General features: G+C 38.5%; 1 protein-coding gene across 1 annotated transcript in view; it reads left to right on the top strand.

Annotated features, from left to right (window-relative positions):
• Positions 1 to 6,177: 6,177 nt before the first annotated feature.
• Positions 6,178 to 18,992, top strand: part of LOC103771956 (receptor-type tyrosine-protein phosphatase O-like) — a gene marked incomplete at its 3' end in the record, with an annotated part of 26,959 nt that continues 14,144 nt past the window's right edge. The window contains exons 1-4 of the mRNA XM_008939278.1: positions 6,178 to 6,445; positions 14,976 to 15,134; positions 17,163 to 17,315; positions 18,871 to 18,992. The exon at positions 18,871 to 18,992 is cut by the window's right edge and continues 343 nt beyond it. Coding sequence (XP_008937526.1) covers positions 6,406 to 6,445; positions 14,976 to 15,134; positions 17,163 to 17,315; positions 18,871 to 18,992 — 474 coding nt within the window. The remainder of the gene's footprint in view (positions 6,446 to 14,975; positions 15,135 to 17,162; positions 17,316 to 18,870) is intronic.

Consider the following 18,992-nt stretch of genomic DNA (forward strand, 5'->3'; position numbering starts at 1 on the left):
AAGGTCTGAGTTTGGGAAGAGGATAAAATTCATGTTTTTCTTCAGAATTACTCTTTTTGACATAATTTTAGTACTAGAGAGAAGCTAAGAGTCTAGAGTGGAGAGAAACCAAACTATATCTGCCTGAGTGTGAATTCCTGTTGTGTTTGGGGTGTATGTATGCAGTCAGGATCAAAAATAGGGAGAAATGCTATCCGTGAAGTACTAACCTAGTTTTAAACTTTGTTCACATCAAGATGGACCACTGTATTTGGGTTTTGTCCTCCTCAGCTTGCATTAAAAGATGGGATAGCTTGCATTAAAAGATGGGTATTTAGCAATAATTTATTATATATTGAATATGCTAACAAGGTGATACATAAAAGATATTAGCCTTACTGAATACAAACATTTCTTTTTCACATATTTAGCATTCTGACATTTACTTAATGTTATCATAGTAGCAGCTGATAATGTCAAGAAAGATTTCCTTCCAGATCATTGATTTCAGAATGGTAGCAAAATGTGGTGGACTGTACATACCATATTGACATTTGCCTAAAAAAACACCCTCATATTCTGCATTCCTGTGCAGAGTGGAGAAAAAATACTTGTCCCTTTAAAACCGTTTCCCAGACTGAGGAATTGTTGAAGCTCATTTATAAAATATGACCAGCAGATTTTTATTACTGGCTTTTTGAGACTCAGAGTAGCAACAGTGCTGAAGACACTATTCATAGAGCAGAATGCCAGAAATGGTGTGTTAGTCTGAATCAAACATCATGAATTATTGAGAACTGCTGCTTTTGCTATCTTTTCACTTCTTTATTCCTTTTTTTATATATATTCCTTTTTGTATGGAAAATTTTAAAGAGAAGGGTTCCATTTCTCCCATAGAGTATTTCTTCCAAAGAGTATTTATTAAGAGAAGTTGTCAGCACAACTTGTGAAGAAGTATAGACAAAAACAAAAGCCCAAGGAATAAATATCTTTATTTTCAAGTGATCTTTACATTTTTCTAGTCTGTAACATTTTTGTTCACTTTCTCAAAGACCATTTCAAATACTCCTTTCCTTTTGTAGTCAACACTCAAGTCTGTGCCTGCTCAAGAATTCAAATCCAGAATCCAGATTTGAAGGTGGCTGGGATCATCCCCAAACTGTGAACAGCAAAAGTTTTTCTCCCCTGCTTGCAGAGAGAGAAAGATATATTTCTAAAATAAATTACTAGAACAGTATAAATAGGCAAAAAAAAAATGGCTCTATTCCCTGCAGTGACTCACATGAAACAATAAATTTCCAACAAGTGCGTGGTAGATTTATTGAAGATAAAATTCTAATTTCTGAATAAAGTTATTGTTTACCATTTGTATTGTAATCGTTGCTCAGTATCATTTGTCACCATAAGAGGAAAAACACAGTAAGAATCTGGTGCAAAAATATTGTGATGTGAATTTTATGCATGTTTTGCAATACTATTTATTTTATGAAATTTCTTCAGGTGCTTTTTATGGAGGTACCACTGCAAAAACTATAGCAGGGGCCAAGATCCTGAAATCTCGATCCCAATCCTGTCTTTCTTATAAGGCTTGGACTCACTGCACTCCATGACAAAATTTTGACTGCAGGAATTTTGCCAAGCTAGGAGTACAGGCCCTTTGGCTGTTCAGTGTACTTTGAAAAGTAATTCAGATCTCAGATGAATCCACAGGTCCTCTGTCTGGAAAGGTCATCCTGGCTCTCAGTCATTCCATTTAAGTATGTAAAATTAAGATGAATCTTGGTGAGAATGAGTCATCATGTGATTTAGGATGCACTTAACATTATTGGCCAGTCACTGGAACAAAAAATATTTGAGTATAGTAGAAGCCCTCACAAAAGTAGCCAGTATTTCATTTAAGAGGACTGGATAGTGTGTTCAATGTTTTTTTGTAATACTTGCATTGATGTTATATTTGATCACCATTATATAGTAGGTGATCACAATGGTAGTTTAGCCCTAAGAAGTAGATCCCCATAGATTTAAAATTTACTCCTGCTTTGGGATTTCAGATGCACACTTGGAAAACCCTGTGATACTTCAGGATTTACTCTATAAGAGGTGACAGCAGTCAGATTTCTACAGGGTCTTAGTTCCACTTCTCTAGCATTAAATAACATGTAGTTATCAGTACTTTAGTTTTACAGAGCTGATGAGCATCCACAGCTCCTCTTAAAGTCAGCAGAATGTGTTACTACTTGCAGTTCTGATAGTTGAGTTCTGGCCCAATGTGTTCCAAAGGTGGACATTCAAAAGCTAAAGTACCTAAAATCAGTAGCTGTTTTGCAACTTTGATCTCTTCCTCATATGTAAAATGCATAATCTTAAAAGGAAATAGACTGAGGATATAGACATTTGAAAAAAAAGAACTCTGAGCTCTTCTGCACACAATTTATTTTCCTACTACTCTTTACATATTGTTTATTTGATATGTTGTATATCTCCTTGCCTCTCCCTCCTTTTTATTTTGTTTGGGACCTGGTTATTGGCTGGAAATTCCACTAGCATGACTCACCCCTGTGCTGGAAATGGCTGTGAACAGGCATCATATTGTGGGATTTACTTCCCACACACACACTTTTTTTTCCTAAGTGCTTTATCGTGGCACGAGCTTGTAATAATAAACTAGGAAGGAAGTTTGAGCTAATAATTTGGTTCTGAATGCACAAGCCCTGCCAAATTTCCCCACAGGCATGAAACAGCCGCTCAAGCTGTGACACCAGCAAATTAAATCCTGGGGGCAGCTGACCAGAAGTAATGAAATGTGTATTTACCATACTGATGCTGTCAGTCCTAAGACACACTGGCTTTACAATCTAGTTAAGTGGGGCATGTTTGTCACTTTCAGCGGTGCCCAGAAAAAATACTCAGATTTTTCCCTAGCCACCTTCTCCAAATCAGAAGCCCAGTGCTGGCTGGTAACCCTCACCTCATACAACGTGAAGAACAAGATCCCAGAATGGTCTGTTCTTTTAAAACACTGCCAAAGTGAAATCCGTACCCCAAAGGAGATGAGTGATCTCATCTTATGACATATTAATTGCCAGCCCTTTTTATTCATCCCTTATCTGCCACTTCATTCTATAAACCAAACCTTAGATCTGAAATGAAAGGATAAAAATTAATTCAGGAGACAATGGGTAATAAACAACAGATGCCTCCCACAAACCATGTGTCCCATGCATGCAGCAGTTTAAAAGCCTGGGCAGGTACAGGTCTGTGGAACAGGGTCACATAATCACTGAAAATAATAGGTACCACTCAAGAAAGGGATGCATTATGCAGGTGGTACAGGCATGGGATGGATGAGCCACACAGCTACTAAAGAGATGTCACTCAAAAAAGCTTTTGCATCATGTCAGCAGTGATTCAAAAGCATCTGGACACGGGCACACAAAGGATGGAGGCTATTTGCTCACAATCCCCACATGCTTAGGATATGCTTAGGACTTTAAAACAGTTATTTTCCCTAGTTAGTTCTGGTCACAGGTAACAACAGCATATGTCAGATGTTTCTGTGTCTTTGGCTAGCAGAGCTGTATTATGCTAATTGTGTGAAAACAATTGAAGCAGGTTAATAGATCATTTGCTGAATGGTACTTGCTGTGAATTCAAGAAAACATTGAGAGCGAAAAAATGGAAGTACAGTCTTCAATGTGGTTAATATAGTGCTCGAGGAAGAATCAATGCTTAAAATCACACCCCATATGAGCAGTCTCTGAAAGCATCTAATTATATCCTAGGCATGTCTGTAACTCCACAATTATATGCTTAATTTCCAGCTGTACTTGATTAACATCACAAATTATTTACCATACCACCAAACACAAGGAACTTACTCTGAACTGTTGGTTGGCACGTATAGGTCTGCTGGGCTCTTTTGTCTGTCTCCTCATGGCCAGGTAGGCATGTTGAGTTAGTAGCACAGTGCTCAGTGGCAAAGCCAAGGGAAGGCCAGCAGAATTTCAGAGATAACACCACTCTCTTTCCTCTAGTGAAGCACTCAAATGCAAGTCTGTGGAAGGTCAAAACCCTCCAACTTCTACAGCCTTATACACGCACTTCAAGCTTAGTATGTAGCTGTAACCAGGCTGAATCAAGTCTGCCTTTCCTTGCTTAAGTCTCGGGGGACAACCATACTTCTTGTGACACAATAGCACACATTTCTGGATGCTGGTCCAAAGGTACCTTCCTTATCCAGTCTTCCCACTTCAGGAGAGATGCAGTAGGAATCATTCCACGTTTTCTTGGCGCAGGGAGTGGATTTTGACCAGATCTAAACAAAATCCCCAGTTAAAGGTTTGAATCTATATGGATCCAAATGCCGGATCAGGATTTAAGACAAAATGTAGATGTTGAAATGTGGCATTTTGATCTACTCAAGGGTAAGCCTGTTGAATTCAGCTGAAGGTAAGTAAAACACATGGAAGCTTTGGCATAATTGTAGTCTTGCATTGTAAATCTTTCAGAGCAATCAATCTGCCATCTGTGAAAAATTACTCGGATTTCCACACCGAAGTATTCATCCATTGATAACATTGGCTTATATAATTTTGGCAACTTAAAAGTAATTTTTTACAAAACCGATCAAAGCAAAGCTTAAATCAGCAACTGAATTTACATTGCCTCTGCTTTTAAACTCAGTCTTGAAGCTGTCTAGCCTGGTTATCCTAGACTGATTATCCTATTTGGGCTGGATGTACACTTGATACCTTGTTCTTATGTTGAGTCAGGTGAGTCGGTTTGCTTAGGTCCCTTCTTCCCAAACCTATAATTTTACCTATAGAGTGATATGACCTTAGGTACACTGTGAAATATCAAAGCTTAGTGACAAAAGCATAAATGTATGTGAAGGCAAACTATTATTATTTAAAATCTTACAGTCCTAAAACAAGTTCTTTATTAACATTTTTTTTTTTTTGGCTGCTTGGTTTTGGTTTTTTGCATGCTAGGAGTTGGCAACACCGTGTGTATGAATTCCAAACAGGGAGCCTGGGTCCTACAGCATAAATTGAAGGACTGTGCTCATCAATGAATACTCACTGAACAAAACTACAAGACAGGAGGTAGCCAAGCTGGTAGAATTCATTTCTGAAGGAGGTGTCTAGCTCTTTGCTACAGGAAAAACTCAACAGAATAAATTGCAAACTAGCCATGGTTATCCACTCTGCCCTCCAAATAGAGCTCTCAGCCTGTGAAATAGGAAGGAGAAAAACATACTGTAGAGTTGGGAGATGAAAATATTAAATGTTACAGTTTTCATTGGGCAAAAAAGGTTCTGAGCAAGAGTGTGGCCTAGTAAACAAAAAGGCAAATCTTAATGGAAGCTTGAACTTTTCCTTCTCATTAATGACTATGAATCTGTTTTGAAATTCCTGTGGAGAACAAGTGCTTTTTGCTGACAGCTGGTTAGCAATTAATAAAAAGGAAAGTGTTTTCATCTGGCAATGACTTAACATGCTTATGATATATGAAAACAAGGTTAAATTGCTCCTTTCTCTCTGCTGCTAATAAAATACTGAAAATGAAATGGTGTAGCTTAGGAAACGGAAAGTGCCAACCAAAGCCATGGGCATAGAGCTGAGAGCTGCTTATCACCTGGCACTTGCTGGAACAGGCATATTTGGAAAAGCTTTGTCTGTGCCAAAAACTATTCTTCAGTTGCAGGTTTTCAGAATATGTTGCACTGAAGAACATGTGATCCTGTTTCTGCCAGATAAAGGAGCCTTGATTTAATAATCTCTTTTGGGGCATTGAAATGATTCATGCTTTGTGGCTTTATTGGAGATACTCTTGCCCCTGATACCCTTGTTATTCTCATCCTTCTTCTGCTCTGCTCCACCTTCCGTCAGGAAAGAATAGCAGAGGCTTTGTTCCTCAGGAAGTAAGGGATGGAGTAGCCAGAGCATCAGAAAGCACACGGCAGGAATAGGCCTCCACTGCAGAGAGGCTGGCCTGATAATCGGATACCTGTGGACTTTGGCTGACTGTCAATTGTATTCTGAAATAACTGCTAGAGTTTGATGTTAATTCTCTTGCAGAATATGAAATGTATCACAAATATAACATGACTATCCTATGAATACCAAGGGAAATAGATAAAAATGAAATAATAGGGTTTGCTTCAGCAAAGTCTTTATTTATGTCTTGTAGCATGCAGAACCTTTCCAAGTTACTGTCCGAGAAGACAATTGTATCATTGTCTCCCTGGAAGCCTCTGATGTGGTGAGCTCGTCCTCTGTATATGTTGTGAAGATAGCTGGAGAATCCAAGAACTACTTTTTCCAATTTGAAGAATTCAATAGCACTTTACCTGCCCCTGTGGTTTTTAATGCCAAATACCATGGCCTATATTACATAGTAACTCTGTTGGTAGTGAACTCAAATATGGTTTCCAAGTCAGCAAGATCAATCACTGTGTTAACCAGTAAGTAACACCTTATTCTTACTCTTTCTCTTTTCCTTCTGTGTCTTCTATTTGTGTATGTTTTTTTTCCCCAGAAATTCTTCCTGTGAAGAAGGTTGGATGGGTTTTTGTTTTTGTTTTCAATAGGTCCTCCTTGTGTGTAGGGTGAATCCCTAATGTGAGAACGGTAGAAAAGATGTGTTGAGAAGGCTTGTGAGTGAAAATTCACAAGGTCAGGGCAAGAGTAAAGGGTCAGCTGTTGGTTTCCCCAAGCTGACCCTTCCTAAACACTGTCTGGAGAAGTTTAACATACTGAAATAAGTATGATAAGATACTGAAATAAGGTTGATGGATGAACCTCCTTTCCAGATGTTCATCCTAAACCCTTTGAACCATGAGTTCTGAAAATCTAGTAAAAGCCATAAAAAGTATTGATGGACATTTCAGTGTAAGCATTTCTGTTACATGGTGAGTTATGTTCTGTTTTAAATGCTCTGACAGTGTTCTTTGATCACCAATACAGTGAAACAGTAGTAAACTTGGAAAGCGGATGGTAGTCACCAAAACCATGTGTTTCTGCCAGGACAGCTGAAGGTTTTTGTGATGGAGACCATATTTGTAGTAGTCTCTCTCCGATTACTTTCCAGGTGCTTTGACCCTGGGAGAGAGGTGTGATTTTGTTTGCTCTGTCATCACGCAAAGCACCACAGATTTCTGTGTGATTCCTGCCATATTTCTGGCTCTACTGTTGCTCCAGAACTGTTTCTAAGTGCCAACCTGAAAATAACTTATAGAAATAAAATTATTTCTTCATCAAGAAAAGACAGACAAAAAAATTATTTGGATGGAGCTAAACTAATTTCCAGCTTTTTTAGCTGGATTGCATATTCCTCAATGGTTATGATTTTGTGTACTTGTATTATTCTGTCAAGGAGAAAATGCCATCCACTGTAACAATTTTCAAAGTGTATTACAATAGCCTCATATGTTACTGAGTAATGTGCATGAAACTTGGAAGTTACCAGATTTTGGGTCATCTATACGTGCTTCAGTTTTCCCTTGTGTGCTCAGGTTGTGCCCTGATGAGGACTACTATGAAGGGTCTTGTGGGAAAAGTATCATGTTTTTGGGTAATGCAAACCTTTCACAATGCACATGGGCAAGAACACCTATGTGTAATGAGCAATTTAAGGGTTCACAGGCAGTCTGAAATTCCTTTTCTTTGACTGCTTAACCTTGCTAACAAACTAGTAATTCTAATGAAATTTCCTATTTTACGTTGGGTTTTCTTTTTTCTCAAAAGAAAATAATGGAAGCATCAGATGTCATATACAACTGATAAAAAAATACCTCACTATGCATTTCCAATGAGTTTTGAATGCTGAACTTGCCATAGTGCAACAGGGCACATTGCTGTTTGATTTCCAGAGCCCACAGGGGTCACTGGTAGCAGGAGAAGGTGTGATCCAGGATAGAAGATGAAGTACACCTTCCTGTGCAGGGGACCTCTGAGGGAAGAAGGGAGCCAGTTTCACTCAGCCCATCAAAGTCAGCCCCAGACTTTCCATTTCTGGCGCACGAGTTTGCCACAAGGTGTTCCCAAAAGAGAAGGAGGCTGATGGCTCCAAGGGGCATATCCAATGTCACTCTTCTCCTCCAAGGCTTGACGGTGCCCTTTCTCATGGAAAGAAGCCCACCTTTTCACCACCTGTCTTATGCGGATGCGCTGGCAGCATCTCGGAGTTTCCTGCTGTGGCCTCTGCTGCTCACCCAGACCTTGGAAGGACCAGTGATTTTGGCAGTCAGCCAGTGCTGCTTGGAGCACTCATATAACAGAAAGGGAACAACAAATTTCACTGTTTTTGTCTCAGCAGAAGGACAGCCAGGTTCATGGAGAAGATAGATGCTGTACCGAACGCTAAAAGTGTGCTGTAAATTGTGAGCTTCGCAAGGCAGCGGTCCAGCCTCCTTCCTAGTGTTTGCTGCCAGGCAGGCTGATGAATGCTGCCTCTCATGTAGCAGCCTCAGCTACTGACATAGCTCATCTTTTGGAGCACGCGTCCGCAGGGATGAAAGTAAATTTGAAAAGAAAAGACTGTGTCAGGCTGTGCTTTTTAAGCTATATTTCAGTACAGTGCTTTTGAGAAGAGATCTTAAAACTCGTGTAGTAACTCCACTGCCTTCTACAAAACTGTGTGGGGTGATAGCTGTGTTTCCTTGTCTGTTTTCATTTCTCCTTTCATTGGTATTGACCACTGCCTGGTTTACATCATTTTTCTGACTGTTAATTAACTTGATATTTTTGGCAGAAAATAAGTAAGATAGGTTCATATTTTTCTTCATGCCATATGCTCTCTCTGCCTGTTTAACATTCTTAGTTTATTTTAACCATGCAAAGAGATATAACTATCTAATTTATTCCATGTCTATCTTACGCATGTAAAAATGGCAACTTACAACTCACTTCCAAAACCAAATTAATTCCTGTTCTAATATCATTGGTATCAGGAGAGCTTCATCAATGACAGGTTGGCCCTATTCATTAGTTTGCCACAAGATAAATCAAGTAGGATCGTCAGTGATGCCAGTGTAGTTATTCCCAGGGTTGTACTTTGATATTTCACAATAGTTTTCTGGGACTCTCCTGGTGTCTGCAAAGGAATCCATGCAGGGAGATGCAGTCTTTCAGCCTGACCATACGCTGGAGATCTGAGTTTCACACAGCAGTGTGTATCCAAATTGCTCATGTCAAAATGAGAGCAAGGTCTTTCAAAGAGATTTTCTACTTAGAAATTCGGTGAGAGTAATGAAAGATTTCTGCTTTCTGATAGTATATCTTGATGACATTTCCTTTTTCCTATTAACATCCTTCAGTGATGTGCTGCTTCTCAGCACATTGGCAAGAAAAAGCTATGTCTCTTGGTAGAAACTTCATCCCACTTAAGTCAGAGAAGACTTTTGTTCTACCCCTTGAAGGTTTCTGTCCAGAAAAAAAAAATTCCTCAAGAGAAAGGTTATTTAAAAGCTAACACAGTATATACTTCATACATTATTTTTATGCATACATAATTGTATATGTATAAATATAAATACATATAAAGATGTATTTGCATGAATATGTTCATGAAACAATATCAATTATCCTGACATTATATAAACGTATGTATATGCACATATGCATGCTACCATTGGAGGCTTCTGTTGTTAATTTGGGTCTTCTCTACAAGACTGAACCATTTATTTTCTGCTTGTCTCTGGTTGGAATCATTTCAGGACTTTCTCATGTTAATCAAAACAACTCAGACTGTAGAGTTTCTTTGTTTAGGTTCTGTAGTCCAGATTGTTGTAATGCAAAGTATGAGCTATTTGTTGCAATATTTCTTCTCAGAGCCCAAAGGTTTTGTCAGCTTGAGCACAGACCACATCCTTGCATTGCTTCCTGAGTTGGGATGTTAAAAGAACAAGATGCACAGGGTGCATTCAGCTCTTAGATAGGAGATTAAATAGAATTTGAGCACAAACCAGCGTTTTCTTCTGATTCCACAGAGCTATATTCAGCAAATTGGGCTTGGTCCTCCACTGAAGGAGAAAAACTGAAACTCTGACCACTTATTATTAAAGGTCCTTGTGATTGTTTTCACAAAAATTGGTGTATGAATCTTACCTTCATGGCCAGATTCCTGTCAGTGCAATTACATGGTGCTTGTCAAAATGAACTTCCTTCCAGTTTTCAGCCTGGACAAGATCTAACACAGTCGCTTCAGCCCTAATTTCTTCTGCTTTGGGAGTTTTGGCTTTTCAATGGGAGTGAAGTAACTCCAGAATTTATATCATTAATTTAGTGTTCTGCAATATTTGAAAGAAAGTTTCACATAATTACTAATTAGTTTTAAAGTGGTTTATGTGAAAAATAAAGAGCACGGATGGAAAATCAGTGGCTAAAATTATCTCTCATCCTCCATTTTCCCAGTTAGAAGCCTTGTTTTATTCTTCCCAGGGTGACTTGTCTGTATAGCCTTTTTTTTTTTTTTTTCCAAAATCACTGTCAGCTTTTCTTTTTGTTGTGAAGGAAGAAATGTTTGTACATTTGAAAGAATGGGGATAGTACATTGCTGAGCTATTGTGTGCTGTAGGAAAAAATGTATCTCTGCTGGGAATTAGAGAAATCAGAATCTCACGATCTCTGAGAGTAATTAAGAGCAGCTCTGCCTGACTTTTTATTTTAGCTTATGATTAGGAGTTTTGAGTGGTAAATGTCTCATTGTTTCAAAGCCAATGATTTCTTACGTAGATCACTGTAAAATATATTCCCTTTAGGGAGAGTTGTGCCTCTATGTGTTCTACAGAAAATATTCTCCTCAAGAGACGAACAGGCCTGCTGCCTGGGACTCTGATCTCTTCAGCTCTCAGAAAGTAATTGGCATTAGACCCAGTTAATGCTCAGTTGTCAAGGTGCCAGATGCTGCAGGAAGTGATTCAGCAGGTCAGATCCTTTCCTCTGGCTCGTTAATGGATCAGAGCTGTTGAAGTAGGAGCTTCAGAAGTTTTTTTTTTCCAGTGACATGTAAAACTCAGCCCTTTGTGGTTTTCTTTCTTGGCACATCTTTAAAAAGGCTGGTTATCTGTGGCAGCCCTAATTTTGAAACGTAACTCAGAAGAACATCTAAGTTCATTAGTGCCCAGCTTTCCCCAGCAAACAAATCATGTTATCCCTCTTTTAAGGTGAAGAAACCCCTCCATTAAAGAAACAGGAAGAACTGTAACCGTATGATTTCCTGTTGTAATTTCTACTGGAGCCTGATCTAATGTATTGGTCTAAATCTGTTCAAGAACAACAGCCTTGGTTCTTGTGGCAGTGTGGTGGTTTTGTTGGTTTTTTGGTTGTTTGTTTTTTGTTGGTTTTTTGGTTTGTTTTTTTTTTTTTTTCTTTCAGTTTATATCATCTTTTTGTTTGTATCATCTAGAAATCACATTATATACCATCATTGTTCAGATACTGTAACACTTATCTATTGCCTGTCACGAACTTGAACATTATGTTTCTAAGGTATTAAACAGCAGCTTTTTAATCTCAAAAATTATTCATTTTAGCAAGAGATAAAGCAATTCCTAAAGTTTGTAGCTTTAGCCTGGCTATGACTTACTCCCAGTAACTATAGATATGTAAATAGTGTCATCCTGGAGTGAAAATTACATAATTCACAACTTCTTCATGTGAATAAAGGAAATCACCTGTAGGAGTTAGAGCACTCCATTAATGTGGCTTCTTTTTTATAAAAGTCACGATATGAAGGTAAATCAGGATTAATTTGGGTTTGAGTGTGAGAAACAAGAGAGCTGATCTCAGTCCCATTTCAACCACCCACATGTAATGCTGCTTCTAACCTACCACAGTAATCAATCATTAATTCAATCTGTAGAGTAAGCCCATCTACAAATATTAAAAACAAACTGATTTGGACTGGAATATGTTACTTACCTCATATGTGCCTTTTTTTTCCCCCTGAATTGTAAATTTTAATGTGTCTGGCACAAATTGAATGCATTAATGGAGGATTTAGCATCCAGAATTTTCTAGGGCATTTAAGGAAGGGGTTAGCCACATTTATTATGCTATCTTGAGGTCTGTATAATGAAAGCTATGCACTAAATGCAAAATGCTTTAGATTCCAGGAGAAACACAGAAGTTAAGTTTTCTATAAACAGATAGAATGGGAAAGCAGTTGCTATAGGTGCAGCAGATTCTGAAATGCTAAGAAAAAAGTAAAATTTAGGTCTTGATCCTGCAAGCTTGCCTTTGTGCCTTTAATATAATCTGCAAGTCTAAAAATAAAGAGCTTGTGTGTGAGGTAATGTCTTAAACATGCTATTAAAGGGACACCGAAATCCCCCAAGTCCCTCCTGTAATATGACTTCAGGCATCAATGTAGCACAGAGCATTTATAAAACTCTACGTTTTCAGAAGTATTAAGCTGTTTCTATTGATTTAGGCTATTTCTTGAAAACCACTGAAATCTGATAAAAGCTGGATCCAAAATAATGAAAATTATAAAACTAAAAAGACCAGACTGTTTATGCTCTGAATTATAGATTGTGAAAAGTGACATTTTACATATTCTTTGTTTAATAACCACAGGAGCAGTTAGTGAAAAACAGAACAGGATTTTTATCCACTGAGTGTCCTTTTAATTTCACAGTGTGCAAATAGCTTTTGATGTGAAGATTTGGTGCCGAAGGAAGTAAGATAATGGAAGAATCTTTAAATTGCATTATATCACTCATGCTACTCTGCTAACATCAGCCATGAGCAAGAAGAGGATAGTAAGCGGAAGATAACAAGAAAGAGTCTGTGGTGATTACCGCTTAATTCAATTATTGGTTAATTAAATCAAAGCATCAGGAGGAAAAATCATTTGGATTAAAGATGAATATAACTTCCATCCTTTATTTGATTTGTTGTAGGAAGGAATAAATGGGCTAAGTTAATCACTGACATAAGATAGTTTCAGTAATTCTTTCAGAAATAAGGAGCCCTGAGATGTGACTGAGATAACAGAAGAAAGCCCAGGGCACACCCGCCAAAACGAGAGATGACTGCACACAAGCATTGTGCTATTTAGAGATTGTTATTGACACTTAAATTACTATCGTGTGCTGTGTGAGCTGTGATATGAAGCCTCTGGTCATATGGATAGTCAGACCAACTATTTATTTCAGAATAAGCAATGGGCAAAGCCTCAGCGTAAAGAAGAGAGTAGGTTTGTTTCTCATGATCTGCTTTACTCCTACTTATTTCTAGGCTATCATGAATTGTCAGCAAAATTTTCACAGATCCCATCACTGAAGTGCCTCTTTGTATCTGTGAGACTTGGAGTTTACATTTGTAAGTGGTTAACATACAAATATGCTGATATTTACCTGAAGCTAATGAAGCATCTTTGTAATGAGAAACGGTTTAATAGTCCCACATATTTGCGTTATAGAAATGGTTGGACGAAGTTAAAAATGACAGCATGACTTTTTAAGACTTAGGGACAGATTCTGTTTGCATCTGTGCCTTTTGTTCTTAGTTGTTTTTTCTTTTCCACTTCCCATCACATCTAGAAACTTGGTACTGTGGTGAAAATACCATGCTGGTAATTGGGATTTAGCTTGTGCTTTCACTACAGTCTTGCTCTTCCATCATTGAGTCACCCATTCCACCTTCTGTGGGATAATTCCACTATTGAAACTGGTACTGATCTTCCCTTTCATCTACTCTTTCTCTTGCCTGTTGTGACTGTATGGTCTTTGGGGGAAAATATTTTATTAGTTTTTCTCTAGTGCCTACCACAGCAGAACTTTGAGCTTAGATGTGTCCTCTAAGGCCTTGCTAATCAACAGCCTGAATTCTTCAAGCTGTTCCTTCCAGTGTGCAGGAACTAAATCAACACAATAATACTTATAAGGATGCAGGCATAATTGCTGAGGGTGTTGTGCATTAGCTACCTCTATTAAAATATGTTAGTATGACATATTTAAGCTAACACTATAACCTTGTTTTGAATATTCCACTTTGCCCTCTTAACCAATGAATGGTTGGGATGCTATCATTTTATTCTTGCCGAGGAGAGCATTGAGCAAAAAGGTAATATTTGTGTGTGTGTGTGTGGGTAGAGGAAGCTGAATAAAACTGTGGCTCTCTTATTGTCAGCAATACAGAGTCCCAGCTGCAGCGAAGTGACCCAGCTTTCCTTAGCTGAGGGAGCTCCACTGGTCTATATGTCATATCACAGGACACAGGGTGTTTTTCCTACTTTTTGTAGACCACCTCATTCAGACTTCAGAGCACTAGATTAGCAGTTCCTCACTTGCCTCCTTTCTGTGCACAGGCGTCCTCTGTGCCCTCCAGTAGACAGCTTGACTTCCCTGAACCTCAGTTCTTCAGCTATAAAATAATGGTAATGGTACTGCTATATTTTCTTTGGTGTGGATAGACCGTGGCCCTCTCAGATATGATAGGAATGGGGACTGTGTAATTACCCATAAAAAAAGAAACAAATATATATTAAAATAGAAGATCTTCATCTAGGCAGCTTCCTTTGGCTAGTACACTGATAATCTTCTCAGCTAACCTTATTTATGCCAAAGTTATATGCAATTTCAAGTGTTATGTTCCTTTTGTCTGGACACTTTTATATGATTGTGAAGCATTAAAGGTAAAAATCTTTCTGTGGCGATGACTGTGAGTCCTTAAATAATAACTGCTATTTCAACCTTATTTTTAAATGGCAAAATTAAGGAAAGTTTTCTGTTAAATTGTAAACATCAACGTACTTTTTTTTTTTTTGGGGGTGGGGGGGAACACACAAATATTTGCTTTGACAACATGCCAAGTAGCTTTGCCCCAGATGCTGTGAGGACCCAAATGTCACCTGGTAGATTGAAGAGTGCCTGTGCCATGCCTAGCAAAACCATTAGTTTCATTGGTGGTGTACGCGTGTGAAGAACTCGGTTTGCCTATGACTATGCTCCTTACTTCCTTTTTTCCTTTTATTTATGTATCCTTCAGAACCCCTTCCTGTGAGCAGTGTTTCTATCTATGATTACAAACCATCTCCAGAAACAGGAGTGTTGTTTGAAATTCAGTACCCTGAGAAGTACAATGTTTTTACCAGGGTAAATATAAGCTATTGGGAAGGAAAAGACTACCGAACAATGCTGTACAAAGGTAGGAGGAAACTATTGCATTAAAACCTAATGTTAATTCTGCTGGAAACATTTTAAACAGTGGTATTAGGTCTGGTTTTGACATGTATTGGTTATAATGATTTATATTTCTGGTAATGTGTCTATTCATGTAGTAACTTTTATATCATAAAGTAAGGAATAGGCCTTCAAATTGAACTGGTGGTCCACTTTGGATTTAAACCTTCTTCCCATCTTAGTTCTAGTGATGCTTCCTTTCTTTTGGATTTTAGAGGAAGACTGGGTGGTCTGTATTTTTTTTTAATCATTTAAAAAAAAAATAATCTGGAATCAACCTGGGAAGGAATACCCAATTTCTGGTGCTTCCAAATAAGCATGTACACTAAAATAAATAAAAAAAAAAACAACTTTCTACCTTTTATTTTTAATCTTTCCTGCTACTGTACAATCAAAAAAAAAAAAAAAAAAAGAAAAGGAAATAGGGAAGAAACCTAAAACTCAGTAGGAGATACAGAGATACATTTTTGTTTTCTCAGTATGCTTGTTGAGATCCCTGGATAACATTTTGTGTCAGTTCAAAGCACTAAAAAAAGTTCCCAGTCTCTTCCCTCCAGCCAAGGCTTCCTCTTTGATGAATAGTTGATAGGAGCACTTTGGGATGTCTCAGAGCTGGGCAATCCATTAAATAGACCTGATTTCTGGTGCAGGATTTAAACCTGGTAGTTCTGTAACACCATACAGTGTCACAGTACTAACAGTACCATTCTGTGTAGTAGTACTCCATACTGTAGTAGTACTCCATACTACTGTAGCATTCTGTATTGCCCCTGAGCTCATAAACCCTGCTGCATATCATAAATCTCAATTTTCTTAAAACAATCTTATCAAGGGCAATCAATCTAACAATCTAGACAGTCAGTCTAAACAATTTAAATAACCAATCTAGCCATCTAAACAATCTAGCAAGAGCAAATTCTACTTTCTTTTTGTATTTGTTGATAACTGAACTCCATTTTGCCCTGCAGTATAGATTAAACCTCAGAGTTGTAAATGGGATTGTCCTATGGAAAGCATCCTAACAGGTGAGGAAGGCACCTGCATACTCTGCAGGCCCTGAAACCCCAATGCATAGTGAGATGCTTTTTGAGCAATCCAGTAGGTGCTGGATTGAATTTTGGGCACTAAAATAAGGATCTCAAAATGGAAGTCTGGTCACTGTAAGCTCTCTCTACAGTCTGCAGAGGGAGATACGCACCTTGAGAAGGAGGTAAGAAAATTTTGGAGTCTCTTTGATTCAATACAGAATGGGGCTACAAATCACATTTTCAGTGCTGTGAAGTGCCAGAAGTTAGAAAGGGTGATTCTGGATCACAGCACAAAATACAGGAGACCTTCTAGAGAACAAAAGGGATACCACCAGTAACTTTTGTCTTCCACAGCTAATACATGTTTCCAGGGGCTGTAAAGCTGCAGCTGCTGCTGAGTAAAAAATTCAGTCTAAATTAAGAGATTCACTAATCAACTTGCACACTTCTCATAGCCACATAGCCCTAAGCAACTTCTCTTCAGCCCTCCCGTGTGTTCATGGTGGACGCAAGCTCAGCTCTCAGTACTGCAGCTGGCATGGGGGATGGCCCTTTGAGCATCTGCCCTGAACATCATGCCTCAGTCAGCAAAAGACCAAGGAGGCTTTTGCGTGCAGCAGTTAAAGGTCTGCAGAGACTGTCGGGTGCTCTTTGAGATACTCAGTGTCACGTGGAACAGGTTGCCAGATTCAGTTACCTTTCCTGTGAAAAGTAGTTCATGTTTCTCATGCTGGGCTTTTTTTTATTTTTTTTTTTCCTCTTTTTTCTGTAGCTTTGACAGACAGGAAAAATGCTGGAAAACTGAATTATTAGAATTTCATGTCTCGGACCAGACTGAGCAATGTTTAGACATCTGAAACACTGCCAGTTCAGCATGTGCAGTTGCATTATCAGAAAGTGAACATTTGATGCATTTCCCTCTTTTTTTTTTTTCCTTTCTTCTTTTCTTTTTAAACATTCTGCAGATTTCTTTAAAGGTAAAACAGTTTTCAATCACTGGCTACCAGGTATATGCTACAGTAACATCACATTTCAGTTGGTGTCGGAGGCAACCTTCAACAAAAGCACGCTGGTGGAATACAGTGGGGTCCAGCATGAGCCCAAACAGCACAGAACAGGTGAAGAAAATACTTATATACCACTTGCTACAAGTCCATGTGGCTGCTTTAATTTCTGCTGTGGGAAGGGTCTTGAAAGCTTCTCCTGGCCAGGAGTATGGAAGGAGGATGCTGTGACTAGTACATAGGGTTATGTGTAGAATACAGTGCAAAGGGAAATTTGCATAAGTGTTTCTGTTGCAAAGCTTGCTTCTTTGAAATTAAGTTTTGCTTCACATGAGATATCCTAGGCCTTGTGCTAGGAATTAATTTTTAAGCCACAGGAACAGCTGCACTGAGCATACTATTGATCTCTCTGTATTGCTCTGTCTCCTCATGCAGTGAATCATAGCTAAACTGTTGGGGAAGGCCTTCCTCATTGTACAGTCTTCTATCACAGAGAAGAAAGTCATAGTCGCCCCACTTGGCAGCCGGTTTGTGCCCCGAAGCATGAACTTTTTATTTTCAAGACAGCAATGCTGCAAAGGCTGAAAATTGCATTTGTTCAGGGTCCAGAACTAATTGAATTTGGTCCTGGGATGATGCTCAAAAGTTTTCAGTTAATCTCTTGGACCACAGACATTTTCCAGGGTCCAAAGTGAAATGAACCAGTGGTAAAATCAAAGGACCGTATCTTCAAATGAATACACTAGTGTCAGACCATTGCCTTGGACAGAGTAAAGCCAGCTGATGTCAGTTCTGTCCTGAGGATCATACAGTTATCTGATATTGAACCATAAGGATGCAACCAACAGGATCATATTTTTCTTTCCTGCTGCCCTCTCATCCCTCATTCTTCACATGAGCTGCAATGGGATTGTAGTGTCATATATTAGTGGCCATGGCTAACACAGGGGAAGTGAACAAATCAGTGTGGTGTAAGGTGCCAGCTTAAAAGGTGCCAGACAAAACTGTTTGTGGAAGTTACTCACACTTACCATGTGTAAGGGCAGACAGACAAGGATTTATGGTGAAGCAGACAAAATGCTCTGTGTTCACCTTCTGGCATAAGCTGAAGTACCTTCTTTGCGTGCCAGAATCTTGTTTTCTGAAGACCCATATCTTAAGATCAAGCTTTCACAAATATTAAAATTTAAACTGATGTTTAATGCTTGTGAAAAGGTGGCTGTTAAAAGCATATGAAAAGCCCTACAGCAACATGAAGGTCATGCTTTTTAAATATGAGGTATGCCATATAATAGTTTTGCATATGTTTTTCAATTAATTTCTACAGAAATTGTACAGATTTTCTATTTTTTCCATAATCAAGATCTTTCTGAAAGACACAATTAAGTAAAGGTATATCCAATCTCACAGATTCACCCTCAAGAAGCCTTGCTGCTATGGTAGCACTGAAGCGTGATATCTTCTGTGAATTTACAGTCATCTTAATCGCCCTAGAATCACTTCTGCTATTAAGTGTAAGAGAAAGGAGAATCTTAATAAGAACAAGTTATTTCAAAATATCCTTAGATGCATTTTTTTTCCTGCTAATGATATTTCTCTGGGGAATTAACACATTGTAAAGATGCACAGAATACACCTATTAAAAGACTAACTCTTGCTTTTCTTTTAGTTCCTTACCCACCTCGAAACATTTCTGTTCAGATTGTGCCAATCAACAGAAACAACTGGGAAGAGCACAGTGGGAATTTTGCAGAAGAATCATTCATGGCACCAAAAGAAATCATAGGGACA

This window comes from Merops nubicus, unplaced genomic scaffold (assembly GCF_000691845.1).
Source record: "Merops nubicus isolate BGI_N331 unplaced genomic scaffold, ASM69184v1 scaffold20924, whole genome shotgun sequence".
In the NCBI taxonomy this organism is placed as follows: Eukaryota; Metazoa; Chordata; class Aves; order Coraciiformes; family Meropidae; genus Merops; species Merops nubicus.